We start from the raw sequence: 27,212 nt of genomic DNA on the forward strand, positions 1-27,212 counted from the left end.
GAAGAGAGAGAGAGGATCTTTATTTCCCTTCACGTCACCAAGAATTCAGGTCTGGCCTCTCCTTTGCTGGAGGAAGGAAACATGCTCTTGAAAGACATTCATTCTTCCAGGAGACTGATCCAGCCTGCCAGGAATGGCCCAAGCCAGCAGCATTGTGCAGGAAGGAAAAATAACGGAGACGGTTTATCGAAGTGTCCCTTCTCCCCTCACCCACCTTCCCCGTACTCTCCAACACCGATTTCAGGTCAGAAGTGTCCACATTAAAACACGTTAGATCCCAGTATGCCCAAAGCAGCAGCAACATCAGGGCAATCCGAGCCGAACAAGTCAGGCCAAAGGATGTTATTTCTCTTCCTTAGCATGCAGTTTGTTCCGCCGCTCCATCTTCTTCTGCAGTTTCCTCTTCAGCTGCAGCTGCTTTCTCTTCTGCAGCGTCTGCTGGACCTTCTCACGGCATTCCTTGTTTTTCTTCTTGATCTTGGCCAGCTCTGCCTTCCTTTTTGCCTCCAGATCTGGATCCTGCAATGGCAAACGCCAGGACACTAGTGACATGCCTAGGGACAGTGCCAGCCCCTTTGCCCTTCCTCGATGCCCACGCTGCTTTCTAGCCCGTGACCAAGTAGGCTGCAAACATTGGACACTACTCCAATGCCCTTTTTAATATCAGTCACCCTTTTATCTTAAAGATAAACTTAATCAGCTGAAGGGGAGTGAGGCGGACACATCACAGCAGTGAGGGAGGAACTGTCATTCCTTTTCCACATCAATGGCATTATACTAGCTACTGACCAAAGTAGTTTATACAGCAGCAGCACTCACCTTCCCTTCAAGGATCATTTGTTTCCGCTTATTTATTTCTTTCTTCTCATCAAAATCCATTCCCTCCAGTTCCTGTCAAAGCAAAAATACAGCAGGGCCATCAGTAACCAAGCACCAAGCCTGACAGGGAGAAAAGCAGTGCAGCTCTAAAGGGTCAGCAGAACCTCACCAGTGTGCACACATTTGGTAGCCTGCAGCCCTTCCTCCCAAAATACCAGCCTCAATACTCAGCAGCACAAAAATGCTGCAAAAATGTGCAGTAATAGAGCAAAGCTAGGGAGGATCACTAAAACGACCCTCCCCACACACAGGTCTATGTGCTTCCACTAGAAAAAGGAACAAAAATTCTTCTTTATGTGCTCAAGAGCAAAGCTGCGTATCCAGAGCTGCACGTTAGACTGCAACAAATCTCCCAGTTACACCCAGCTGCCCAAGATCTCCAGCCCTCTGAACAAAGGGGCTTCGTGTTTGCGCACTTACTATTTCACATTCCCTCCTGGTGACGTTCACTTGTGTGAGGATGTCAAGCACAAACTGCTCCTCCACAGAGAACTCCTGGAGCTTCAGTTCTAAATAAGGGCAAGACATTTACAGACCACGGTTGGTTACAAAACCCAGGGGCAGATTCTCAGCTAGTAAAAAACCCACTATCATTCCACTGACTATCAGTGGAATTGTTGTCATATGTTACGGTCACTGACTTCCTCAGGCCTACAACAAAAGATTAAATCCTCCCCTCTGCCTACAGTTCCCCATAGCACAAGATGCTGCATTTATTAGGTCTACTTCCTAAAAAAAAAAAAAAAAGATGAATTCTGAACCTACACAAAGCAATCTGTTCTTTTTGTCCACCTCAGCATACACAGCAGCAAGGAAGTGAGGAAGCAGCTGGCTGCTTTAATAAAAAGGTAACAGAGAAAGTTCAACATGCTGGTTCTCTTCTGCTAGAAACAGTAGGAAGACAAACACATTCACACCTGGCACACTCAAGAGCAGAATCAAAACTGATGGAGATTCAAGGGCTCCCACTCTTTTCCAAGCCTTAGCCAGACAGGGAAAAGAAACCATTTCACGCTGATGTTCTGGATCATACATTCTGCACTGATGAAATCAGTGCTGCAAGAACCACAAGCACAAAGGAACATACATGGTCCCACATTTTAGCAGCATTACTGGTGCTCTACTCACTGATTTCCTCCTCAATAGCATGTACGAGATGGATGTCGTACTGCGTCACCAGCGTAATAGCTATTCCTTTCCGACCTGGATGATGAAAACACAGTGATAGATGGATCTTGACAAGCAGAGGGAGATGAAGCCTAACCCTTGCCAAATTCCATCCATCCCCATGAGTCAGCCTAGCACATTATGGTGATGGGGTGCTCAGAATTTGCTCTGAAAAATTCAGTTAACTGCTGGTGCAGATCAGACACAAATCAGGGTGAGCCATCGTTGCAATCTTAAAGCAGGATGCAGAGCCAGTGATCTGAGTAGATCTGGCACTGACTGAAAAGACTGCACAGCAGCCGCTCTGCGGCCTCCTCGCACCCATTCAGGGCTCAGCCCCAGCACTGGGATCCCAGTTTTAGCCAGCAAATGGCACGTGGTTTTCCCCGCTCACCCGCACGGGCTGTCCGGCCCACCCGGTGAATGTAGATTTTCGGCAGGCCGGGAGTGTTGTGATTGATGACAACTTGTACTGTAGGAATGTCCAAACCCCTGGAACGCAGGGAAGGAGAAGAGAAGTTGAGAAACACTGTTTTAATATATGCAGCTTAAGTTCCTGTCCTCTGCTTTCTCCAAAAGCCCCACATTCTCATGAATATAGTCTTTATTGGCTCAGGCTGATTCTAGGACAAACTCTCTCCTCACGCAACTCTCCAATAGTCACAAAACGCAATGTCGCCTGGCAGCCTGCTGTTCCCTCCGAGACCCAGAGAACACCCTAAGCCTCACCAAAATCATTCTCCTGCTAGAACACACACACCCCTGCTGCAGCAAAACAAGCCAGGATCAGAGCTTCATCACACACAAGTGGGCTCCAAAACACAGCTCAGAGATGTTCTACGACAGAAGTGAACAACCCTGTGCTACCCGAGTGGGGAGAATTTAAAGCTCACCTCTTGTTAAACCCAGCCTAACCTCACGAAGCAGGCTTAAGACCTTTGGCAACAGAGACCGCGTTTTTCCCTCACCTGGCAGCAACATCAGTGGCAATGAGAATCTTAAAGATGCTGGACTTGAACTTCGCTAAAGCTGCAAAGCGTTGCCGCTGTAAAGAGAAAAGTCTGTCTGAGGGATGTTGTGATGCACAGGAGCTGTAGGACTTGGACAGACGTCTGGCTTGGGGATGCAGCTGGAAGGATCCATCTCCCAGACTGGTCAGGGCACTCACCTGCTTCATCATGGAATGCAGAGCTACAGAAGGAAAGTTGTATCTCTTAAGCATCATGTTCAATACCTGGCAGTCCCTTAAGGAAAAAAGAAATAAAAATCAAAATGTAAAGCTGACGGCTCAGGACCGAGCTGGGGTTTCTTGAGAAGCCCTCACACTACAATTACCACAACACACTCAGTTACTGAAGCGCTCTGACAGAGGTAGGAAATGGGATACCCAGCCCACGCCCGCTCACCCCCGAGACCGCTCAAAGGAAAAGGTGTTTCTCTACCAAATTTCAGAACAGACTAAGGAAGCAAATACCATCCCATCCTAACACCCAGTAAAGCGGGAATTTGGAATCTCAACTAGAAATGTAAAATCACACATACATTAAGAACCATCAGGAGGAACAATGCCACTCACTTGCAGGTTTTGGTAAAGATAATAATAGACCAGTCTTCGTGCTCGTCCTGGAAGGTCTGGATTAAATGGACGAGGTACGCGTCCTTGACTGCTTCGGGCACAAGCAAGTAGCGCTGGTCCAATTCATCCACTGTCCGCACCCTGTCAGGAGGGGAAGGCAAAGCACCCAGGAGCTCCGATTTGGCAAGTGAAGATGGAACACAAGGGAGATGAAAGACAGCAAGGAGACAAGATAACAGAGAGGAAACGGGATTCTTCATCCTCTTGTAGGGTGGACGAAGACTTACTCAGACACAGCCTCCCAGAAGAATGGTCTGTTCGCAGCCAGGCTCTTCAGCTCCTTCAGCGTATCGGTTAGCGTGGCGCTGAACAGCAATGTTTGCCTGCGTGCCGGAACAGCCTCCAGAATCACCTCTAAGTCTGCGGTGAAGTCAGCACAGCCCTGCTCCAACAACCGGTCAGCTTCATCCAAAACCTAGGCATAGCCGAAAATAAATGAGCTCATCTGCATGCATACCTACAAAGCTAAAAATCTTAAAAGCATTAAAAAACCCCAAACCCTTGGAAAACTGCCTTACCAAGAACTTTAGCTTTTTAAGGTTGAAAGTGTTGGAACTGCGGAGGTGATCTGCCAGCCTGCCGGGCGTAGCGATGACAATGTGGGGTTTACGGGAGAGCTCCAGTGCCTGCACCACCATGTCTGCAACGAGAACCACAGAGCCGAGTTACGGGCAACTGAACACGGACCCTACAATCCTTTGGTCCGTACGGCTGGAAAATATCTCTCCTTATTTCCACCAGCCTCCGCTGCCTTGGGCACTGCATAACAGCTCCTCAGCACGAAGAGAACACACCGTGTGGGAAGAGCCCCTCCCCGGGCGCTCTGCTCTTTCCCAACCTGACCGTACCGCGGCCGGAGGGGAAGGGACGAGGCTCCAACCCCCCCGCAGCAGCACTCACCCAGGCCGCCCACCACCACGCAGTCCTTCAGGCCGAGAGGCTTCCCCAGGACACGGAACTGCTCGGCGATCTGGTACGCCAGCTCCCTGCCGGGAGAAAGAGAGCTGAAGCGGGGCCGGCCGCGGCGGCGGGGCCTTGCGGGACCGGCTCGCCCGGTCCGGGCCCTCCCGGGGCCGCTCCGTACCTGGTGGGCGTCAGCACCAGGCAGAAGATGCCGTAGGGGTCCTCGGAGAGCACCTGCAGCACGGGCAGCACGAAGGCCGCCGTCTTCCCGCTGCCAGTCTTGGCGCAGCCCAGGCAGTCGCGACCTGCGAGGGAGGCAGAAGGACGGGGAGCGTCAGCGGCCGTCAATCGCGGGACCGGGACCGGGACCGGGCCCGGGCCCAGGACCGGGACCGGGACCGGGACCGGGACCGGGACCGGGCGCACTCACCCTGCAGCACGGGCGGGATGCAGGCGGCCTGCACGGGCGTGGGCCGGCTCAGCCCCACCTGCCGCGCCTGCTCCGCCAGCCACGGCGCCAGCCCCAGCGCCCGGAACTCCGCCATGGCCGTGCCCGCCTGCACCCGGCGCTTCCGGCCGCGCGTCACCGGGGCGCGCCCGCCCCCCTCATTGGCTGCCTCCTGCTGACCCCCTCCCAGCCTGCCTTGGTCGGCGGCCGCTTCCGGCGCTCTGGTGACGTTTACGCCTCTTTGCGTGCCTATTGGCTGGCAGGAGAGGTCTCCATGGAGACTGCGGCTCCCAGCAGCCGCCGGGGCTGAGCTGCTTCCGGAGACGTGTCTGAGGCGGGGAAATGGCGTCCGGGGCGGGTGCGGGCTCCGCTGGTCAGGGCGGCGACGCTGACGAGCTCTTCGACGTGAAGAACAGCTTCTACATCGGGGCTTACCAGACCGCCATCAACGAGGCACAGCGCGTCAAGGTAGCTGCGGTCCGGAGGGGGGCCAGGGTGTCCCTCGGCCCACGGGTCGGCGCCTCTCTCCGGGACCTGCCTCCCCTCGGCCGCCCCGGCGTCTAACGGGGCGAGCCTGGGGCTCCCCGAGTGCCATTCGTCCCTGCCCGCCTCGTCCCAGGCTGTTTTCGGTGCTCCCCACCTCTTTGCTCTAGCAGGGGGACACTGGGGAGGAAGAGGGGCTCCCGTGGGCCTCTGGAATGTGTGTGGGGGGATCGTTTCTCTGGGGGAGTCTCGTGTGTGGAGTTGTGTTGTTGCGGGGTTGTGTCATGGCTGTACGGGTCCCTGAGAGGTTTTTGTTTCCTGTCATCCCTTCAGCCGTCTAATCCAGAGAAGGAAGTGGAGAGGGATGTTTTCTTATTCCGAGCCTACATCGCCCAGGTGAGGTTGCAAGTGCTGAATTTGCAGTCCGACTGCAGGGCTGAAGTCGGGGCGTTGTGACTCTGAGTCTTGCGAATACAGCGTTATACAGTGCAGTAATAATTCCTCCTTCGACACTGGAACATAGTGTGTTCCCTGACAGTAGCGCAATCGTGAATGCAATGTGGTGTTTGTAGGGTCAGGGTGACCTGATGAGACCTCTTTGAGAGGTACGTTTTTATCTTTAAAATGGCGTATGGGGAAACAGTGCTCAGTGATGAAGTTTGGCTGCATTGTGGAGTATGGTGGGAGACACAAAGTAGAAATTTGCCATTACTGGTGGTGGTTGTTGTAAAAGAGGTTTTAGAAAGTAAACAATTATTTCCTGTATCCTTAAAAATGAGTAAATTATAGGTTCTTCTTCTTTACCTTCAATAGAGAAAATATGGTGTTGTCCTGGATGAAATTAAAGCCAATGCTAGTCCTGAGCTCCAAGCAGTGAGGATGTTTGCAGAATATCTTTCAAATGAGAGTCAAAGGTAAGTCTGATGATAAGTTGGAACTGAAGCCCTGTCCTGCAGGGAATGTGTTTCCGTATGGAAAGTTTCTTGTAGAAGTGTGGTCTTTATTGTGATTTTCTGTGGTTTTGCAGTGAATCTCAAAAAGGCAGAATTGTTTGGGGGCAGGATCTTTTTGTCTTGCTTAGTAACGAAATGCTCCCAAATTCTCCCCCTTGCTCTTCACAGGGATGCAATCGTTGCCGATTTGGACAAGAAAATGGCAAAAAGTGTTGATATAGCCAATACTACTTTCTTGCTGATGGCTGCTTCTATCTATTTCCACGACAAAAATCCTGATGCAGCTCTGCGTACTCTGCATCAAGGGGAGAGCTTGGAATGGTAAGTCTGACCCTGGCATTGCGGAGGTGTGTGCTAGCAACGCCTCTCTCTTGTCTGGGGAGAGGTGCCGTAGAAACGGTCTGGCTTATCTCTAAAAAGCTTTGAAACCATTGAGAAACTGCTTTGAGGTTTGCCTTCTAAGTAGTAAGTGATTTGGTGCTCGTCCTACGATATCAAGTCTGTTGCTCCCTTGTGAAACTTAAGAACCTGATTTATTGATTCGTGTGTGTTCAGAATTGCTGAGATGAGCATTATGTCAATACAGCGAGGGAGCACTTGGGAGCTAGGAGCAAGCTTCCCTGCTCCGGGTCCGGCTCTGAGAACCGCCTGCTCTGTTGGCTCCCTGCGGCGGGGAGGCTTGTCCCCAGGCGCTGGCAGTACATCTCTCTGCAAAGCAGCAGGCTCCAGGTGAAGCGTAGGGAGCAGTAAAACCTGCGGTTGTGAAAATCGCTTTGCTCTTGTTCGTTGCAGCATGGCCATGATGATACAGATTCTTCTGAAGCTTGACAGGCTTGATCTGGCTCGGTAAGTGAGGTTGTGTCCCTTTGCTTCTTAATGGTGCTCTTGTGGGGTGGGCCTTGATAGGAGAATTTTCATCACCCAGCCTCTCCCAAGGTGCAGCATTTTAATGCCTGCAGCAGTCAGAACTTGTGTGCGCTACAAAGGGTTTTTATTCTTCAAGTTGCAAAAGCTGTGGAGGTACTAGAGCTGGATACAGCTAAAGGAAGAGGCGGACCTCTAGATTTCATCTTACCTTCAGCAGAATGTGGTTTGAATCTCTAGTCCTGGGTTTCTAACTTCCCATAGGGAAGTAAAACAGGGAGGTCTTTCGCAGGTTGTTTCAGTAAAATATTACGAGGTGTTTGTGCCACATTACCAACTTGTTGTGGCTGTTGTGCTGTAGCGATGGAAGAGCTGAGAGAGGAAACAACAACTTTTTGTTTGCATCTTAAAGAAGTGCAGAAGGTGCTTTGTCTTTCTGTTGTGTGACTCCCACGCTTGCTTCTCCAGCAAGGAACTTAAGAAGATGCAGGAGCAAGATGAGGATGCGACTCTTACTCAGCTGGCAACTGCCTGGGTCAACCTGGCCATAGTGAGTATCTAAAATGGGGATCCCTAGCCTACAACATCTGAGAAACACCACTCCATATGTGGTTCCTGATTGTTCTTTTCACATCATGCTTTCAGAAAAGCATGCAGGTTTTTTGTTGGTTTTAGGTTTTTTTCCCCTCGCTTCAAGTACACAGAAAATATTGGTAGCTGGCTTCACAAACTCACTGGCGGTTTTGATTATCGGCCTTTCATCTGTGCTCTTTAGCCTTCAAGCTCACACAGGAAAGAGCTAAACCATGCTTAAATAATTCACAAAACAGAATACGAAATGGAAAGCTCCAGTGTTACTAACATCCAGACCTTGCAGTTAAACTCCAAGAAAAAAATTGTAATTCTCTGCTTAGAGCAGACTGTCTTTAAGCATGTTTGTGAATCCGACAAAAACGTACACTGTTTGGCAGTCCAGATAATCAGTATTATGTATAAGTAGTCTCCTAAAATTCAGTGAAGTCCAAGGTTATGCACGCAATAACTTGTTATGCTATTAAGACTTCTTTTTTTAGTGTTCACTTGGTTTTGTTATGAAATCTCTCCTAGATAGCCCTTGCCTTACAGTAGTGTGCGGCTAAATTTTCCTGAAGATCTGAATTTCCACAAGGGATCCCACCTCTAATTGGTGGAAGCTGCTGCATGTAGAACCTTTCTGAAGCTGGAACTTTTTGAAAAGCCAGGTGTCCATATGTGCATTTAATTATAAAAATCTCGTTTTGTAATCCTTTATTACGGCAAACATCTGAAGTGGTTCTTTTGAAGTATGTTGTTTTTTTTTTTTCTTTTTGAATGGAAACCTAGATCTTTTGATCATTTAAGTGGTTCTTAATATTTTTGCATTTCTTTCATCTACGGTCTGACAGTGATCTGTTGTGGTGCAGGAGATCACATGAATGCCAACAGCTGTTAGCATTGGTTCTTACACATTTTATACCTGTGCTTTATAACCCTGGAAACGAACTTTGTGCCTAGTCCTTCAACCATGGCAAGAATGTACAGGCTTCTTAGCAACGTGTAATGAGACTGTGGGTGTTTGTCTCCTCCCTTTGCAGGGTGGTGAGAAGTTACAAGATGCCTATTACATCTTCCAAGAGATGGCGGACAAATGCTCCTCCACCCTCCTCCTACTTAACGGACAGGCAGCCTGCTATATGGCTCAGGGCAAGTGGGACGATGCAGAGGGAGTACTTCAAGAGGCGTTGGACAAGGTACTTCCTTGTTTCGCCAGGCAGATTTGCTGTCATGGGATACAGAGTAAAACAGCAAGGACTTTCACTGTTAAACTGCATGAAAATACCAGTGTATTGATATATACCTCTAAGCGTGGTCGCTGTTAATACCTACCTTTTCTTCTACTTTGCCTTTTCCAGTAAAGCGAGCTATGGGTTTGGCAGAATTTGTTCTTGCAGAACTGTGCTGCTTCTTACGTTAGTCACGATAGAGGTAAGTCAGACAGCTCAGGTGATTGTCCTTGTTTTCAGGACAGTGGCCATCCTGAGACCCTGATCAACTTCGTTGTCCTGTCACAGCACTTGGGCAAACCACCAGAGGTGAGGCTTGTTTTATTGTACTCGGCAAGCAGATGTGATCAACCTGTTCCTGCTGCTGAGGGCAAGTTGTGTGTTCCTAGTACACGTGGTAACTTTGCTTGGGTTTTACAATTTTATATGTTCTCATCAGGATTGGCATTAACAAAACAGAATAGTTCTGGGGTGCGGGGGGCTTGCATCATCAATATTGAATGATGTGTTTGCAGAAATACGGATGTTGCAGACAATGGTAGACTTGAGAAGAAGGCCTGGGCGGAAAAAGGAATCTCTTGAGTTTGGAGTTCAGTTCTCACCGATTGTTTTCTTGAACCCACTATTTAAGGTCTAATTTTTAAGTGCAGAGTACGCACCGGTGGTTTTAATTGGGGCTGCTAACATTCAGGACACTGAGAAAATCAGGTCTTTGCTCACTGCAAACAAATACATTGAAGTGTGATGTTTTAAACTCTTGGCTTCTCCTCTTGTTATCTCAATTCTTATCTATCATCCCATCAGGTTACGAATCGCTATTTGTCGCAGTTGAAAGATGCGCATAAAAACCATCCGTTCATAAAGGAGTATCAGACAAAGGTACCAATTACTTTCTAATATAAAACTGAATTTATCATGCCTCCTGCCAGTGTCTGGTGGGGCGAGCGGATTCTTTACCGGTGAGCAGGACTGCAGTTCTGAGGGGGCAGGTCCATGCTCTTTCTCTGTCACGTCACTTGCCAGCAAGTCTTCTAGCCCTCGTGAGAGATGTTGGGAAACACGAGCCAGGTGTTAAACGAAGGAGTGACGTACCCAAAGCTGGTAATATCTTGAAAGAATAGCTCTGAGATACAGGTTCTTAATCCAAGACAGAAGTTTGTTACCATCAGACATTATGCTTAAATAGAGGAAACACCCTTCTGGAAGAGAGAATTTGGGGAGGGGGAGAGAAGGGTAAAGGTAATAGCAAAGGGAAAATGGAACAAAATGGAAAAAATGGAGAACTGATACAGGTGATCTTGCTGCTTAGAATTTCTTTTGCCTGATTGAGCTGTGATAGTAGTGTTCTCTTCAGCTAATGCGGGTTTTATTAAATTATCAGTAAAGTTCAAGATTTGTTCATTTTGTTTCTGATTTGAAGGAGAATGACTTCGACCGGCTAGCCATGCAGTATGCCCCCAGCGCCTGAGCAGAGGGGAACGAGGCTGCAGACCTGCTCTGTGGTACCTTGGGAACTGGGGTTGATACGCAAAGTCTCTCTTGTAACACGGAAAAATGCCTTCTGCAAGTCAGTCTGGCTTAAGTCACTGTGGCAGGGGCTTGCAATCCAGCAAGCCGGTGCTAAACCTGTATATAACACGTAGCTACTCGAATTTGGTAGCGGAAAAGCCTGTCTTCTGGCTTACCTGGGTCCTGAACTCTGTTTAAAATACAGTGCGAATCAAGAGTATGCAACACTGTACCTTAAACATTCCTAATAAAGCCTTTTCTGGATCTGTGTGCCCCTTAATTTCCGGAATTCAGGTAATGCCACTTTGGGACTGAGCCCTGTCATCTGTACCGAGGGTATACTTGTGGGAAGAGTATGAAGGTTAATTTTAAGCGTCTGCATTCAGTACGTGGATGAATCCTGAGTTACGGATCTTCTTTCAGTCTGGCTGATGTCTCCTCCATTAACTTCAGCTTCCTCGGGAAGAAGCACACACAGCTGTAGGGATTACTGCTGGTGAGAGGGAAAGCTTCCCCAAAATAAAAGTAATCTGATTGTAATAGGCTCAGCCTTAATCTTAAGTTGGTAAAATGCAGTAGCTTGTGTCCTGGAGCCAGGGAAGTACATCCTGCAGTACGTGTGGAAGTGCACTTGTCACCAGTCACTTCTGAAGTTGTGGTGGTTGTTGAACCTGACGTGTCGTGGAACATAACGTGATCTGACACTACGTGATTGTGCGTTTCTGTAGCCTCGGACTCCTGTCTAGCCTTTCCGACTACCGCGTGTGTGGAGCGATTGTGTTGTATCAGAGATGCAAAGAGCAGATGTCCGAGTGGAACCTCGCAGCAGCTGGGACCTCCTGAACTCTAATACTCGAATTCTCTTTTGAATTATCTTTTGGGTTGCGTTTTGGGGAGAGGGAGAAGAGGGGCTTATGCTACACCATGAATGTGTCTAACCGGCGTTTCCCTTGTGCCCACCTCGGCCGTGATTGCTCTGAAAGGGCTCATTGTCTCTTTCCTTGGCTTGTTTAGCGAGCAGCTATTTTCAATGAGGGGTTATTCATGGTCCAGTCTTGAATGAATGTTTCCTTTGTGGAGCTGTCTGAAGGAGATGTGAAAGGGGCTTGTGTGTTCTGGGCAGCCATTACCCACTTGATGGGCCATGATAAATTGACTTAAAAATGTAAACAATAAAAGCAAGTGGCATAGTGGAGGCCAGTGCTGTCAATGTGAGAATAGGGGAACATGTTGTTCGAACCTCCGAGAGGAATGAGTTTGTGTTTTCTCATTGCTGCCCCAGACCAATTAGAGAGGTTCCAGAGAACTTGAAGGCAGAATGGCTGCGGTCAGAGGAATGACTTTAAATGATATAAAACTCATTTATAGTTTGTCTTTTTCTTTCCCTGTCAAGCTGGTTCAAGTTACAGTTCCATGCGTGCCTGTGATGATGATTATTCTCTCTCTCTCTCTCTCTCTCTAGCAGTAAGGATCCCACAGCTGCAGTTTAGTCAGTAGTTTTGGTGCATTAGGACACAGCTGAACTCCATTTACTCCTCCGTGGCCGAAACCAAATACCGCTGCGCTGCACCAGTGCCTGTGCTCTGAGGTTCCCGTTGTGCCTTACCACGAGACAATTTAAGTGTTGGCATTTTAGGAGAGTCTTCATCTTAAAACTCAGCTTCTCCTAGCGAGCCAAAAGTCTGACTGTACGTGCCTGTGGATGTATCGCTGTTAATTTTAAACATATACATAATGAGATTTCTGTTCTGTGAACCAGCTGCCTTCTGCAGGAGGCATCCATCAAGCCGTTCATCAGGGGTGACCTTTGGGGAGTGTGTGATTTCGCATTTTTCAGGTGCATCTCATTATTCCAGAGCCTTCTTAACTGCAACAGGTGCCGAGGCTCAGCTGTGGAGGTAGGGTGGAAACATTCCATTGCTTTCCGCTGAAATGCTTTGTGAGGAAGGGATGAATCTTCTGCTGCTTGGAGGCTTTTGCTGAGGGGCATGGAAAGAAGAAAGATCTGGAGAAGTGTTTCTCTTTGCATATCAAATGAAGAAAAAGGTTAAAGGGTGAGTGTTCCGTCTGGGATTTTGAACAGGGAGAGCCGTAGGAGCTCAGTGTTGTTGGACAGCGTTGCCAAGGCCCTGTGGGTAACTTCCAGCCCCCACAGCCACCCAACGGGTGCACCTTGGCAGGCACAGCACTTTTCCGCTGTTCTATCACCGAGTGTCATCTCTCGATACTGAAATATTAGCGTTTGTCTCCGGTTCTTGCTACGGGCGTGACTCCAGCCCCCCGTCACGGCTCATCGTCCAAGAGAGCAGTCGCATTGTTGGGTTATATTGTGTAAGAAACTGTGATATAACTCTCCGTGCTGATTAACGCGCACCTAATGAGCCGCCGCTCTGCTCCCTGCTGATTAACGGGCGCCTAATGAGCCGCCGCTCTGCTCCCTGCTGATTAACGGGCACCCCCTGAGCCGCCGGGCCCCCCCGAAGGGGCCGGGCCGTGCGCGGGGGCGGCTCTTAGGGCCCGGTAACGGCGGGGAGGGGAGTCCCGTCCCCGTCCCGCCCCGCGCGGAGCCTGCGCGGAGCCGGCGGGCCATGGGCGGGCAGCGGTGAGCGCGGCGGCGGCGGCAGCGCCATGCCTCCGCCCGAGCCCATGCCCGGCTACGGGCAGCTGCTGCGGCGCGGCTACGGCAGCTTGGCGGCGGCCGTGCGGGGCTGCGGGGACTGCGGCTGGGAGCTGTCGCGGCGGACCTGGGCCGAGAACGCGCACCTGGGCTGGGGCGAGGTGCTGCTCTGCGGGCTCTGCGCCCTGGGCTGGACCGCGCTGCGCCGCGCCGCCGCCCGCAGACTCTTTCGGGTCAGTCCGGGCCGCCGGGGAGGGGCGGGGGGGGCACCGGAGACCGCGGGGGCTGCGGGCGCCCGGTGCACGGGAGGGCTCCTCTGCGCCGTCCGGGGCCGCGGGTGGCTCGTTGTACGGGAGAGCGCGTTCTCCTTCCCCGGGGGGTGCTGCCCGAGAGCCCCCCCGCCTTCACCCGGGGCTGCATCCCGGAGGACCGAGCATCCCGCTGCACCGGGAGAGCTCTCCCCCGCGCCTTCCCTTAGCTGCATCCCGCCAGGGCTCGGGGGTTGTTCCTTCCATGGGGCCGGGGCTCGGGGGGTTGTTCCTTCCATGGGGCCGGGGCTCGGGGGCTGTTCCTTCCATGGGGCCGGGGCTCGGGGGTTGTTCCTTCCATGGGGCCGGGGCTCGGGGGCTGTTCCTTCCATGGGGCCGGGGCTCGGGGGGCTGTTCCTTCCATGGGGCCGGGGCTCGGGGGGCTGTTCCTTCCATGGGGCCGGGGCTCGGGGGGCTGTTCCTTCCATGGGGCCGGGGCTCGGGGGGCTGTTCCTTCCATGGGGCCGGGGCTCGGGGGCTGTTCCTTCCATGGGGCCGGGGCTCGGGGGCTGTTCCTTCCATGGGGCCGGGGCTCGGGGGCTGTTCCTTCCATGGGGCCAGGTTATTTCTTGCGTGGGGGAAGGAGAGGACCACGTTCCTGCGTGTCATCCGTGGTTTGTCCTGAAAACCGTCCTTCCCCGCTTTCCCTCCCCGGCGCGGCGATGGCGCGGGGCTGGATGGCTGCTGTACCGCAGTGCTGGGCTGACCTTCTTCGGAGCGTGGGGGATGCGAGCGGCCGACCCTCGCAGCTCCCGAGCGCGTTTGCTGGCCGTTGTCCCCTCCTCGTTAGTACAGTACTTCGTAAGGGACGAGATGAGCAGGACGTCCCCGAGAGCGAAGAACGTCTCTGTTTAATTTCTCGCTGTGAAAAGCGTATGTCATGGAATGAGACCTCCCCTCTCTTTCCGATGGCTCAGTCCCAGCAGAAGCGATTTCTTGATTTCTTCTACGCTGCTTTCCTAGAGAGATGCTGTGCCCTCTGCTCTGCAATCACCCTGGCCTTGACCGGCAGAAGCGGCGGAGGCGCGCTGTTTGGGGTCAGGGGACAGTCCTCAGCTCCCAGGGACGCAGAGTCGACCCTTTTCTCGCCCACCCGTGAGCGTGGTGGCACGAGGCCCTGCGTAGCTACGAGAGCGTGTGTGCTTCTTTGCGGCTCCATGGGACGGGCCGTGTTCCCTGGGTGAACTGCTTCCTTCAGAGGCTGCTTCACAGATTGAAGGCAGCTACCTCGCATCCCGTAATTAGGCTATCGGGAGTTACTGCTGTCCTCTCTCTGCCCCATCCGCTGCCGAGCCTGCCTTTAAGTGGCTCTTCCTTTGCTGTTCAGAGCTGTCTTTGCTTATCCGGTAATGCCAGCTGGATCTTGACCTCGTGCAAGGTTCCAGTCTAAGTCCTCTGGAGTCATTTGAAGCTGCTGTCATTTGAAGTGGCGATGTAGGCAAGGTAACGTGCTGGCTTTTTCTGTAGGACTGAATTTCTCCTTGGTACCTGCACCCTGTCAGCCTGTGGCTACCGATGAGCAGCGTCAGTGCCTGGGAACGCTGGGACTGGCTTGAACGAGGTTGGAGGTAACCTTAGGTCTGTCCTAACGAATTGGAGGCAATTCCCTTTGCGCTCCAGTTTCTCCTTGTGTAAGGCTCACCTTTACAGAGCGGGCGGCGGTCAGAGCGTGGAAAAACCTCTTCGTGCTGCGGAGTCCGCTCGGTGCCCTCGGAGGGTGCTTGGCAGCTTGTGCGAGTGCCGAGGTGTCGTTCCCTCGGAGAAATGGGTCATGCTTGTAATTGCAGAAGAGCGAGGGGGGTTGATCGGAGCCGGTTCTTGTGGCTACATCTGCATGTGCTATAGTGATGAGATGCTAAGCGAAACTGTGATAGCATCAGTTTTATCGCAGCGGATAGGTGGAGGGTAGCGGTAGGGAGAGACAACTCTCTCTATATAATACTTTTAAAGGATCTGAGGCTTTTCTTTGTTTGTTCTGCTGGACTTGCTATTGGGAAAGCTGGAGGTTGTGGCTTCCCTCTAAAGCCTCTGGCAGTATTTAGGAAATGAGTTTGTATTGTATGGCCCCCGTACGGGCAGCGGTGGAGTGGGGTTGTTCAGGATGGAAGCCAGGGAGAAAAAAGGCCCCGTGTTTTAACCCTGGGAGGAAACTTCTCCCATGCTCAGGGCTTCGCTTCCCAGAGCAGACTCGGAGAGCATCCTTCCTCGTTTTGAATCTCTTCATGTACCCTGCAAGAACGGAAACACTCACGGTTATAAAAATGAATCCACTCGGTGTCTGGAGAACGCTACCTTCCTGCATGTCATTTATAAATACTGAATCTTGCCGCTTGGATTGTGATTCTCCGCGTCTGAAGAGGAAGTGACTCTTACCACAAGGCCTTGAAGCGTAAAGTGCACCTTAGCTCTGCCCGTGACCGCTCCTCTGAGAAACGAGTGTGTTAAAGCCGTATACCTCTTCCTGTGCTGTCTGCACGGCCCCATTTTTATCAGTGGGATCAAGAGAAGAGGAGGTAGGCTTCTCGCTCCCTTGTAGGACCACAGCAGCGTTTATCCTGCAACACCTTTGTCAAAAAAGGTCTTGCAGTTGGGTTGAAGAAGTGGTGGAGGTTGTGCCTGTGATGGGAGGGGTTTGGTTGGGATTTGGAAGCGTGGACTTTCACCTGTTACGCAGCCGGGTTGGTGCCTGTGCGTTGGATGTGATTTTCCCATCATCCTTGGAGGAAAGATGATTTTTGGCCCGTTGCCTCTTCTACACAGAATCCTCGCTTGGTGCAAAGAGGGAAAAGAGTTGTTTTGGTGTAGGAGAGATCTCAGTCAGCTGAGCAAATGGGGATTATTAGGTAGGGAAGGACCGCAAAGTCGGCTGTACAGAGGGCACGGGCACCCCTACAAAGGCGTGAGGGACGTACCCTTCCTCTCTGGGGTCCGGCCTGAGAGTCTCTGCTCCTCGTCCCCTTGCCTTGGGAGTGCACAAACTTGAACGATACTGGGGGCACGTCTGATTGTACGAGCTCACTGGGGCTACAGACCACCTTCAGAAATGAAGACCAAGCTGGTTCTAGGCCAGTGTTCCCATCCCTGGAAGCCTCCTCGGTTTGTGTGCCGCCATCCTCGTGCCGTGGGTAGTGTCTGAGCTCCGTCGGTCTCTGAAAGCCACCGTCCTTGGTGTGTCCCCTGTGTGGAGAGCGGCTGCAGCCAGGCTCGGAGGAGTTTGATTAAAAAGCAGCAACCTGAGCATCTCTGCATTAAACACCCTGGAGGGCAGCTGAGCCCAGCAGTGCTGAGGCCAAGCGCCGTTGGAATAGGACCAGGCAACTCCGCTTGGGAAAGGCTTGGTGAAGTGCCTGGAGCTCAGCAAGCCCGTGCTGGCAGTCTCCTTTCCCAAGCAGGTCCTGAGCAGTGCGGTGAACTTGAACAGATAAAACTGAGAGCACGCCTGGATTCACGCACAAAGATGATGCAGAATAGCGGTGGCATGCCTAGGCAGACACTTGCAGCCCTAAACTACCCTGAGCCATCTTTGCTGCTGGGAGTTAAAGTCCCCCAAGTCAGCTAAGCGCAAGTCCATAAGCGAGCAAAATCCATTCTGTACAAAAGCTGCCTCTGAATCTGGTGATGTTCGTCAGGTATCACCTCCGTCCTTAACGGCTGTCTGCCTTTTCTCTGCGGTGGGTAAATGTTTTCCATTTTTGGCCCAGACACCGCTCAGCTTGCTGTCTTAGTGGTGTCGAAGTTTGTAGGACATTGCGGCGTCCTCTGGAAGGAAAAAAGTGTTGTGTAAATTGAAAAATGTGCTCTGGAAAGCAGGGTTTCTAGGTGAGCAATACAGTATAGCCCCAGGGAGGATGTGGGAGCTGGAAAACGAGGGTCCCTGTTACCTCTTTCAGTGATTTATGCAGCTTTTTTCCACCCTACAGTATTGTCGAGACTTGTTTTTCCAAGCCCCAGCACCGGGCATGTGACTTCAGGGGAGGAATTACCACTGTCCCAAAAACCCACCACCCAACGCAATCTCTGCTGAGAGCAGAGGACACCGACCGAGCCCGGGGGGGGAGAAGGCTCTGCCGCACTGCCACCTCCCCGGCTCGTCCCGCTGCGCTCTGCCCGCTGTTTGAAGCACAAACCCTGGAAACTCAAGGGGGGAAAGCCACAACAATGGGTCTTTTCTTCACCCTGGGGAATGAAGCTGCGCTGCCGCGTCTCGGAGCGGGGGCTGCTCTCCCTGTGCCGCTGTGTCAGCAGTCAGGCATGAGGAGGGTATTCAGCCCCCGCAGCACCCTGTGGGCAGCTGTGTCTTGTCTTCAGAGAGTGTCTTCTATTGCTTTTCTCTCTTAGGAGCAAATTTTACTGCTTGCAGAGGGACCGAGGAAGAAATAATGTCTGTTCGTTTGTTGCTATTGTCATAGTGCCTTTTCCTACATGTTTATCTGGAAAGTGTTGTCCAGAGCCTAAGACAGCTTCCCAGCATCTTAGCTGCTGCGCGGGCGGAGAAACTGAGGCACCGAGCAGCTCGCTGCCTGGTGTGGGGATGGAGCAATGAGAGCTGGAGCTCTTCGTGCTGTCCTCAGTTCATTCCCCTCTCCTTGTGGGGTGACAGCCACTGCCCTTGGCTCCACGGACTCCAGGAGACTAATTTCTTCGGGTTTAGAGAACAGTGACGTTTTACTGGGTCTTTTCTTCTGCAGGCTCTGTGCCCCATCCCTGATGTGGCAGGGGGTGGCAGCCGGTCCGGGAGCGGTGTCCAGGCTGGGTATGGAGGGGACAGAGTCCCTTGGGATGGAAAGGCACCATGGCAGCTCTGAGAAGACATGCACCGTGCTGCGGGAGCTGTGCCGCCGCTGCGGAAGGGGCAGTAGCTGTTGGTCGTGGCCAGGTTTTTGAATTGGAGCTCTGCTTGCTCATCGTTATCGTCTGCATTGAGTAAAAGCTGATGTAAAGCTGCCAGTTCCCTGGGCTGAGGATGCTTCGTGCCAGCCGGTCCTTTGTGTTCCTCTGGGGAACTCGTCGTGCCCAGAAGCCAGACGTGGCATGGCTGGGCTTTGGCCGGGCCCTTGTCCCTAGGCTGGGGAGGTGGCAGGAGCGATGGGGACGGTCTGGGGGATACAATTCCCCCGTAAGAAGCCTCAATTCATAACCCATCGCTGCAAGCCAGCCTGGTTGCTGGAAGGACTCGTGTCCTGCTGCTGTAGCCAGTTGTAGGTTTAAGGGGACTGGCTGCTCTCCTCCAGTGCCGGAGGCTGTAAAAAGGGAAAGAGCATGTGTTTGCATTTTGCTACGAGTATTTTTTTGACACTTCAGCAGAGCTGTGGGCAGCGACGGTTTCCATTCGGTTTCTCTTTCCAGCTCCAAACCGCTCTCGCAGCGCACTCCCGCCCGCTGCTTCGCCCCTTCCCTCCCCGCGGCCGCGCAGGTTGTGCAGGGCGGTGCTGCGGGGGAACAGTCACGTCCCTCGGACCCGTTAATTTTACGAATGAATCAGAAGACGCCTGTGAAGGTTTGCGTGGGGGTAATGAGGAGGAGGGAGGAAGAGCTGGTTGGGTTGCCCTTTAAGCGAAGCTCCATTACATCACTTGCCAAGAGCCTTGGGCTCTTTCAGCCGGAGCCAGATCCGCTGTTCCCGCCGCAGCACCCGTCACCCTTAGCAACAGGCATCTCTGCACCGTTGCCGTGGGAACGGCAGCTGGGTGGCGGGAGGACATCCCCCCCTGCGCATCTCCCACCCCCGGGCAGAGGGAAGATGCATCTCCTGCGTGGCGTGGGCCGCTCTGCGCTCTCCTCGGCTCGCGCCTCCCTGTGCGAGTGGTCCAGGTTTTGGTGGGGCCTCCCCGGGGGCGTTAATTTGTCCCCCGCAGCCCCTTGGGAGATGCTGGTTCTCTTCCCATCCTTCCCTGCGTCTGCTCCAGAGCCAGCTCCCATTTCTGTAGCGCACAGGGTACGGCCCGAGATGCTCCTCAGCTATTTAAGGCGGGCGGAGGGCTCCCTCCAGGACTTGTCATTAACTGTATACGCAGCGAGGGCTAAAACCTCTCCGAGCAGTGGCCACCACGAGCTGGAGCCGGGTGGCCCTTCCCTGGGTTTTGCTTTCGCTGCAGACCAGAGCCGCTGCCGTGTCTGCAGCGGGCTGTTCGTCAGGCCGTGACTCAGGGTGGCAATTTGCTGCGCTGCGGCCATCTCTGCCGAGGGTCCGAGCGTCCGTAAAATGCAGATTGTCTCGGTAGCACGTGCCTGCCCCACGGGCGATGGTCCCTGTCATCAGCTCTGCCTGCCCGGGGTAGAAACGCGGTGTCCTCCCCCCTTTGCGGGTAGGGAACTGAGGCGCGGAGAAGCAGCGAAATGGCTCGGCTGGCGGTCGGCAGCAAAGCTGCAATGGGGATTTGAGGCTGAGCTCAGCATCCTAAATTCGGCCGCAGCTGAGGAGGGCAGGAGGGGGCTCTGCAGCTCGTGTCGTGGTAGTGTGGTGAGCTGTCCCCATATCTGAGCTGCTTCTGTGCTCCACTGTATGGAGACACAAATAATTCATGCTTTCTGGGCTCAGGATGTTCTGTCTCTGCATTATTTATTCACCCTTCAAGCTTCCTCCTCTTTTTCCTGCCATGGCTCCTGCTGGAAGAAGCCTTGGCAGCGGCGCGTTCCTGGTCTCGGTGAGACGGCCACGCTCTGAATGCGAGATGCGTAAGGGGAGGCCAGAGCTGTTCCTTTTTAGCCGGAGGGGATACGGACAACTTGGCAGAGCTTTGTGGGGCTGGTGCTTCCAGGTCTGCCCAGCGCTGGGAAATTCAGAGCTTAGAACAAAGCTCTTTTAGGCTGGGGCAATGCTTGGAGCGGAGTCCTTTGAGAATCTTGACGCAGAGAGGGGCTAAAAGCCAGAGCGGCCGCTGCCTGGGGACAGCTGGGGCCTTAATATAGCCTTTGAGCATCGAGAGGCTGAGCACCGGCTGCAGAAAGTGCTGACCTGGGGCAGGGTACGGTTACTTTGCAGGCATTTTGTTTTCATCTCGAGCTTATCTGGTCTCTCCCTGGGGAGCTCGCAGCCGGGGGCCTTTGGGTGTTATCTGTGTTTCAGGCAGCGATGATTCCCTCTGGACCTTGAGCAACACTCCCCTGCGTTGACTGCTGCCCTCGCAGCCGGGCGCTGCGGAGGTTGGCCGGGCTGGTACGGCTCTGTCACTCTCGTGATGAGAAGCAGAAATGGTGCCTGGCGTTGCTCAGCTGCCGGGGAGGGAAAGCATCCGCGCCCGCGGCCCCGGCTGAGCTAAGGGCACGCTCGGCGTGCAGCATCGCTCGCTCTTCGGCACGTGGTCTGAGACGAAGGGAAGCGTCAGCTGCTCCGGTTTACTCCTGGGGAGCTGAGGCTGTTTTTGAGGCCAGGCTTTTGCTTCTCCTCCCTTTTCCAAGTTGTCCCTGGCCTTGGTGGCCCCGGTTTCTCACTGTTGCAGAGCGCGAGTGTCGGGAGAGCTGGTGGTACTCGTCATCCTCGGGAGGCGGGGAACTCGGGGTGAGAGTTTTGGTTTGATTAGTACACGCAATCCGCAGAACTGCTCGTCCTCCCTTCCCTCTCTTTGGCCGTATTTGGGGAGGCTTTGCCTCCTATTTCTGAGTCTTGACCGCTGGGAGGGGTGCTGCAAACCGCGGTGGGGGGAAAACCAGCAGCGTTTCAGTGCCGGTCAGCTAGAACAGCTGCTGAGAACGTGGGTGAGCATGGGTAGGTGTGAGAGAGCAAGAGGACCCGGTGCCCCAGCCTTTACTGACTCATTCCCTGCAAAGCTGGCCCCCTCCGACGCTGGTTGCACGCGCAGTGGAGCCTTGTGCCGTGCTGGCTGGGGAGCAGCGGCGGCCGCACCTTTAGGACTCCGCAGAGCCTTTGCTTCCTCGGTGGAAAGGCTCTTTTCTGCGAGCTGGCAGTGCGGCAAGGTCCGTATGTACAGGATAGTATTGTTACAGCGTTTCCTCTTCTGGCTTTCCTTGTGCAGATGGGACTTGATTTTTATTTTATTAGTTATTGACTCTGTTCTGCAAAAGCCGGCTGTGGGCAGCCCCGCTCCCGGAGCGAGGGCGATGGAGCGGTGCCCAGGCTGCGGGACGCGTGCCCTAGGCTTCTGCCTTCTCCGCGAGGCTCTGCTTTCGCAGCTTCCCACCGTGGCCAAGGCTGAGTGGAAGGATCTCCAGCTTTGCATTTTTCCCTGTTTCAGGCTCTCTCTAGAGCCTCTTTGACCTCCTTATTTGTGCTGTAGAGAAGGCCAGAGAAAGGGGGTTTGCGACCCGGGTTTTGCCCTGTCTGGTAGCGCAGGCAGCGTGCAGTGCTCAAGTCTCTTGGAGGTTTGGTGGGCTCTGCCCTGGGCTCCCCAGGACCTGTCTTTTCACCCTGCGTGACGACACTTCTCCCCTCTCCTTGCAGCCCTTCGGGGAATGGTGCAACCTGCAGCCGAAAGATGCTGCCAAGATGCCTGAGAGTGCCTGGAAGCTGCTTTTCTACACGTTATCCTGGTCGTACGGCATCTACCTGCTCTTCTTCACCGACTACCCCTTCTTCTACGACCCGCCGTCTGTCTTTTACGGTACAGTGAGAACCAGGGAGAAGCGGGTATGGATTAGGATGTCCGGGTTCATAGGATGTCTGGGCTGAACAATGGAACGGGAGTTGGGGGGGAGCGAAAGAGAAGACTGAACCCCTAAATGGCCTTTGCTTGTGGGTACAGAAAGGGCACGGCGGGCTGTCGCCGTTCATTTCGTTACAGAGAGAGTCATCTAGTGGCTATTGCAGAGAGCAGGGCCTGGGATGTGTCAGCTCCGGAGGGGAACGGGCTCGAGAGAAGTCAGTTGAGGCTTCTCTCTTAGATCTAGGAGAGGGAGAGGGTCTAATGCCGAAGGCAGAGTTTGGGAGCCAGGATACCTGGGTTCCCTCCCAGCCTTTGCATCTGTGGGGTTCCGAACGGGAGCACCTGAGCACAGCGAAGTGCTGGGGCTGCTTGGGGCAGCTCGGGCTGCTGCGTGCTCCCCGCTCTCTGCCCTCCTGTCCCTCTGCGGCTGACGGAAGCTCTGTGCTCGTGGCTCTGGGTTCACCCGTGTGTTTTTGTACCACCCCAGACTGGAAGAAGGGCATGGACGTGCCCACGGACATCGCCATCGCCTACTTGTTGCAGTGCAGCTTCTATGGGCACTCCATCTATGCCACCGCCTACATGGACACGTGGCGCAAGGACTCGGTTGTCATGCTTCTCCACCACGTGGTCACCTTGACCCTCATCGCCTTCTCCTACGCTTTCAGGTGAGGTCCCCGGCTGTGACGCTGCCCCTCCGCAGTGTGCCCGGGCCAGCCTCGGGCAGCTACGCAGCAAAAGCTGCAGCCTTTCTGTGCTCACGTGCACCCCACGGGCGTGTAGCAGGAGGACTCTTGCTGGGTTGATGTGGGTTCTCCCTTCCCTCCATGCTACTGCAGCAATCCCGGTGCTCGTGAGCCACCCCACAGTGCCAGACCCACCCTGCAGCGCCGTGCCGTGCCAGTCTGGATTATTTGGGGAGTCTGTCTGCTCCCGGTGTGACGGACCGTGGGTGCTGGGTGCTAACATCAACCTGCCACCCCACGCGTCTCCCTCCCTGCTCCCCTTTTTCCTGCAGGTACCACAACGTCGGCATCCTCGTGCTCTTCCTGCACGACGTCAACGACGTGCAGCTGGAGTTCACCAAGCTCAACGTCTACTTCAAGCACCGGGGGGGGGTCTATCATCGCCTCAACGACGTCATCTCCAACATCGGCTGCCTCACCTTCAGCGTCAGCTGGTGAGTTTGTCTGCCCAGCCCTGATCCCACTTTCCAGCCGTCCTTGCCAGCTTTTGCAATCCCCCCCGCGCCTCGGGGTACTGCCGCCTGGGTTTGTGTGCATGGGAACAAGCTCTTTCAAAAACTGTTTGGGAAGAGGTTCCCGCAGAGCCTGACCCCATGCTGGGCTTGGAATCCTTCTGTAGTCACTTTGCCGTCTGTCACCACCGAAGTGCCTGTGAAATCTCACTTGCAGCATGACAAATGACCCCAGGGGAGGAGGAGCTGTTTCCATTTTCCCACTCGCTTGGTTTTAGCAATAAGAAGCGCTTTTGCAAGAAGGAAACGGGACGTGGGGCTGTCCCAGATTCCAGCCTTGCTGCTCCTCTTGGGGCAAGGCAGGAGGAAAAAAAGGTTGAAGAATAGGGATGGGTAACTTGAAGGTTGTCGCTCCTTATTTGTCCCTTTGTCTCCTTCCTCTCCGTGGGTTCCTCCGAAAAGCGGAGTGGCAACAAGAGCCCTCAATTTGAGGGGAGGAGAGCAGCGAAGGTTTTTAGTGATAAACTAGGAATGCACAGGACTAAGAAAGCCTTCCAGCTATATTCCCCTTCAGTCCCCAGTCCAGCTGAGAGAATCTGCAGTGTAGACCTGCCTCTCTACCCCGAGAAAGCCATTTCTCCGCCCTGCCTCTGGTGCCAAGCCTTTTCTGCCCACAGAAATTGCATTCTCCCTTCAACAGCTGCCCTTTCACAGGGTCTGTGTGAAGTCCTGTCTAGAGCCAGACCCGTAATCCCACGCCGGATGCCCGGAGCAGGGACTGCCGGCTGCGAGGGGAGCTGGCGAGGGCTGCCTGGAGGCAGGAGGTTGCGCTGGGAGAAGCTGCGCTGGGTCTCGGACCTCTCCCGGGATCCCCACGGGCCATTAAACCCACCGTGCTCCCTCTGCCCTGGCAGGTTCTGGTTCCGTCTCTACTGGTTTCCCCTCAAGGTGCTCTACGCCACTTGCTACTCCAGCCTCCAGTCGGTCCCTAATATCCCCTTCTACTTCTTCTTCAATGCTCTGCTCCTTGTCCTCACTCTGATGAACATCTACTGGTTTCTGGTGAGTAGGGGGAGCTCAGCAACCCCTACGCTAGCTTCTCCCTCTTCTGCCGCTCCTGCACGGCGCCTGCTGCCTGCCTGTCTTGGGGGCAGCGGGGGGGACCGCAGGGATGGGGGAGGCTTCGGAGGACCGAGGGGTGGCTGGGAGGGGAGGAGGGAAACCCGTGTCAGTGCCCGGGGGGCTCCTCTGCGCTGGAATTCAGACCGTCTCGCAGCCCGGGGATGCGCGGGCAGGGAGCGATGACAGCAGTTGGGGCAGGCTGGAACTTGGTATGGGTGGAAATGCTCTGGCACCCCCTGAAGCTTTGGGGAAGGGGTGGAAAGGGTGGACTTAGGGCTCACACCGGCAAGCTTGACCCTGGGCAGAGCTGCGTTGTATCTGGTTCATCGTCCCGTCGGGGTGAAATCAGTTAAGGGTAGTTGCAGGAGAACTGCCTCCCACTGCTGCAGGTCATCAGCCGCATCCCGGGGCTTTGGCCATCCCGGAGGGATCTGCCCTGCCCTTCCTGGGGTGGAGGGCAGTGGAGAAAGGTGCCGCTTAGCAAACGGGAGTGGGTAGGTTGGGTGGAGCAGCTCTAAGCTTTGGGGTTTGTGGCTGACGGTGCCTCTCCCCCCACAGTACATCGTCCTGTTTGTGGCCAAGGTGCTGATGGGGCAGATGCAAGAGGTGAACGACGTGCGTGAGTACGACGTGGAAGACGGCAAGAAAACCACAACGGCCAAGAAGAAAGAGGCTGGACTCCAGCTGCCCAGTGCTCTGAAAGAAGGGTATGTGGGCAGGAGGGGGCTTACACACATGCACGGCATCTGTGGGTGAGGGGAAGGGACCTCCCAGGGCCTGGAGCCACAGTCAAAGGGTTCACCGCTGGGCTGGAAGGCAGAAGAGCAGGTTGCCTTGACACAGAGTGTAAAACATTGCTGCGGGTATCAGGAAGGACTTTGTACCTCCACGCCCAGGCATCGTGGTGTGTCCATCCATCTTTCTGAGCCATGAATCCTCGCCCACCCCTTCCCCTGCTCCCCATGGAGGACTGGCTCTTTGCTTGAGGCTGTTCTCTTTGAGTAGCATCTGTGCTTCATGTGGTGAGCACAAACTCTGGGAAGATGCTGGATCCCACAGAGCAGGCCTGGCTGACTGGGGACAAATTGTCTGCGTGAGCCTGTCAAGACAGGTCTGACCTCAGTAGTGATTTGTGGAAGCAAGGGAGGGAGAGTCGGTGCGGAGACCAAGGCTCACTGTCTGCTGTGCTCTCTTTCGCAGGATGCACCTGAAGAATGGACTTGTAAAAGACAAGCGGTTATAAGGGAAGCGTGGCTGCTGCAGCCTGGGCAGCCTGGCTGGATCTGGGGACTGACCCAGGACCCTACACTCAAACCCAGCAAATGAAAGGCACAAGGAGAACTTCACCCCCGATACCCCTTCATCCCCTGCCCGGAGCCGGGGAAGAGATGCCACTGACAGGATCGGGCCCCTCCGGGGGCTTGCCTGTGACCAGGCTTCACCCGATGCTGACGTGCTTTCCGTAGCCGGTCCGTGCTGGTTCAGTTGAGAGGCTGGTGGCTTTGCTGGTCCAGGTAGGATTTGGAGCTGGCTTTAGGTCCCCTGGTTTCTTCTGTCACTCCGTCCCTCGGCTGTTCTCAGTCCCTGTGTGATTGTCCCCTTCTTTATTGTTGGACCCTCCCACTGACCCTTCCTCAGCAGCCCTTGGGGGGGTCCTCTGACCCAGCATCAGACTGGGGAGGGAAGCGTCCTCTCCTCATTGGCATCGCCGTCCCGGGCCAGGGGAGCCCAAAGCCAGCTCTTCTCTAGCTGCCAAGCAGGGACTAGGGAGGTGATGCAGGGCACCTCTGAGCCTCCCTCCTCGGGAGGGGTCACTAATGCGGAGCTGCCCACGCACATCTGGAGGCACAGCGCAGTTCCCATGTGCAGGTCTGCCTGGAAACCCAGCCCTGGAGCGTTATTCCAGCCTCCTGTCCTACAGGATGAGGGCCAGGAGATTTAATTTGCTTAAAAAGCCTATGTAAGTCTGACAGTTGCTGAAAAAGCCAGTCCCAGTCCTGCAGGTCCCCTGCGGAGGGGTCTCTAGACTCTCGCCCGGCAATGTCTGCTTGCTCAAGTAAAGAACAAATAGTTTCTGCTCCCCGTGTTGGTTTTCCAGGCAGCACCGGCCCCGAGCCTTGCAGGGTCCCGAGGCTGGGCTGGGCTGCCTGCCTCTCTGCTGGGAATCCCCGTGGATTTTGCAGCCCCTCGGACCAAGACTTGTCCCATTGCTCTCCTCTCGCGGGACAGGACCCTCAGCTCCTGTGCGCTCCCTGGGGAGCGGAGCTCCCTCCCAGCCGGGGACAACCGGCAGGGGAGGGGGATCCAGGGCATTAATTCCAGGCATCAGAGGGGGGTTAATTGTTGGTTTTCTTTTTTTCTTGTTTGCTCTGTCATATTGATTCAACTCTGGGCTCATTGTATGAGCCACAGGGAAAGTTCCTCGGTAAACAGAAAGCAAAATGTGACTTGGGCTGATGGAAACTGTCCCACGCTGCGGCAGCATCTGTCACCTTCTCGCTCGTCATCGCCTAGCAGGGTTTCAGAGCGGGGCATCCCAGTGCTTTAGTTCCTTGGCTTTCGAGTGGGATTTACAGGAAGGAGGGAATGAAGGGAGCTGATATCTCAGGCCTCTTCCTGCTCAGCCACAGCAGAGTTGGGGCAGCGACGGTGCCAAGGTGGGGTAACGGCAGTACCTGGTCAGCACCCACGTGGGTAAACTGAATTTCATGGTATCGGCTTGC

The 27,212-nt window shown here is 54.2% G+C and overlaps 3 protein-coding genes across 3 annotated transcripts; 2 read left to right on the forward strand and 1 right to left on the reverse strand.

The window, feature by feature from the left end:
- Positions 1-5,130, reverse strand: DDX49 (DEAD-box helicase 49). Its single transcript, XM_059831974.1, has 13 exons — positions 5,016-5,130; positions 4,767-4,890; positions 4,583-4,668; positions 4,201-4,322; positions 3,910-4,097; positions 3,623-3,763; positions 3,215-3,290; positions 3,015-3,091; positions 2,441-2,538; positions 2,008-2,082; positions 1,300-1,388; positions 820-891; positions 1-519 (listed from the first exon to the last, which is right to left on the reverse strand). The coding sequence occupies exons 1-13, from the start codon at positions 5,128-5,130 to the stop codon at positions 343-345; spliced, it is 1,440 nt and encodes a 479-aa protein (XP_059687957.1). The 3' UTR covers positions 1-342.
- A 245-nt stretch (positions 5,131-5,375) lies between these two features.
- Positions 5,376-10,908, forward strand: COPE (COPI coat complex subunit epsilon). The gene is made up of 10 exons (XM_059831996.1): positions 5,376-5,501; positions 5,850-5,912; positions 6,330-6,430; positions 6,638-6,790; positions 7,262-7,315; positions 7,802-7,883; positions 8,947-9,102; positions 9,376-9,444; positions 9,940-10,014; positions 10,556-10,908. Exons 1-10 carry the CDS (start codon positions 5,376-5,378, stop codon positions 10,601-10,603), a joined length of 927 nt encoding a protein of 308 aa, XP_059687979.1. The 3' UTR covers positions 10,604-10,908.
- Positions 10,909-13,272: 2,364 nt separating this feature from the next.
- CERS1 (ceramide synthase 1) lies at positions 13,273-25,732 on the forward strand. Its single transcript, XM_059831993.1, has 7 exons — positions 13,273-13,494; positions 21,968-22,127; positions 22,657-22,837; positions 23,188-23,349; positions 24,282-24,429; positions 25,048-25,196; positions 25,690-25,732. Exons 1-7 carry the CDS (start codon positions 13,273-13,275, stop codon positions 25,730-25,732), a joined length of 1,065 nt encoding a protein of 354 aa, XP_059687976.1.
- Positions 25,733-27,212: the final 1,480 nt, after the last annotated feature.

Source organism: Gavia stellata, chromosome 32, assembly GCF_030936135.1.
Source record: "Gavia stellata isolate bGavSte3 chromosome 32, bGavSte3.hap2, whole genome shotgun sequence".
NCBI lineage: Eukaryota > Metazoa > Chordata > Aves > Gaviiformes > Gaviidae > Gavia > Gavia stellata.

Bases quoted from the DNA above. Each gene is read 5' to 3' on its own strand.
- DDX49 (XM_059831974.1), bottom strand. From the start codon at position 5,130: ATGGCGGAGTTCCGGGCGCTGGGGCTGGCGCCGTGGCTGGCGGAGCAG. The intron at 4,669-4,766 runs GTACGGAGCGGC...TTCTCCCGGCAG, and splicing joins CTGGTGCTGACGCCCACCAG to GGAGCTGGCGTACCAGATCG. The intron at 1,389-2,007 runs GTGAGTAGAGCA...GCCCTTATTTAG, and splicing joins TGCTATTGAGGAGGAAATCA to AACTGAAGCTCCAGGAGTTC.
- COPE (XM_059831996.1), top strand. From the start codon at position 5,376: ATGGCGTCCGGGGCGGGTGCGGGCTCCGCTGGTCAGGGCGGCGACGCT. The intron at 5,913-6,329 runs GTGAGGTTGCAA...TACCTTCAATAG, and splicing joins TCCGAGCCTACATCGCCCAG to AGAAAATATGGTGTTGTCCT. The intron at 9,103-9,375 runs GTACTTCCTTGT...CCTTGTTTTCAG, and splicing joins TTCAAGAGGCGTTGGACAAG to GACAGTGGCCATCCTGAGAC.
- CERS1 (XM_059831993.1), top strand. From the start codon at position 13,273: ATGCCTCCGCCCGAGCCCATGCCCGGCTACGGGCAGCTGCTGCGGCGC. The intron at 22,838-23,187 runs GTGAGGTCCCCG...TTTTTCCTGCAG, and splicing joins GCCTTCTCCTACGCTTTCAG to GTACCACAACGTCGGCATCC. The intron at 25,197-25,689 runs GTATGTGGGCAG...TCTCTTTCGCAG, and splicing joins CCCAGTGCTCTGAAAGAAGG to GATGCACCTGAAGAATGGAC.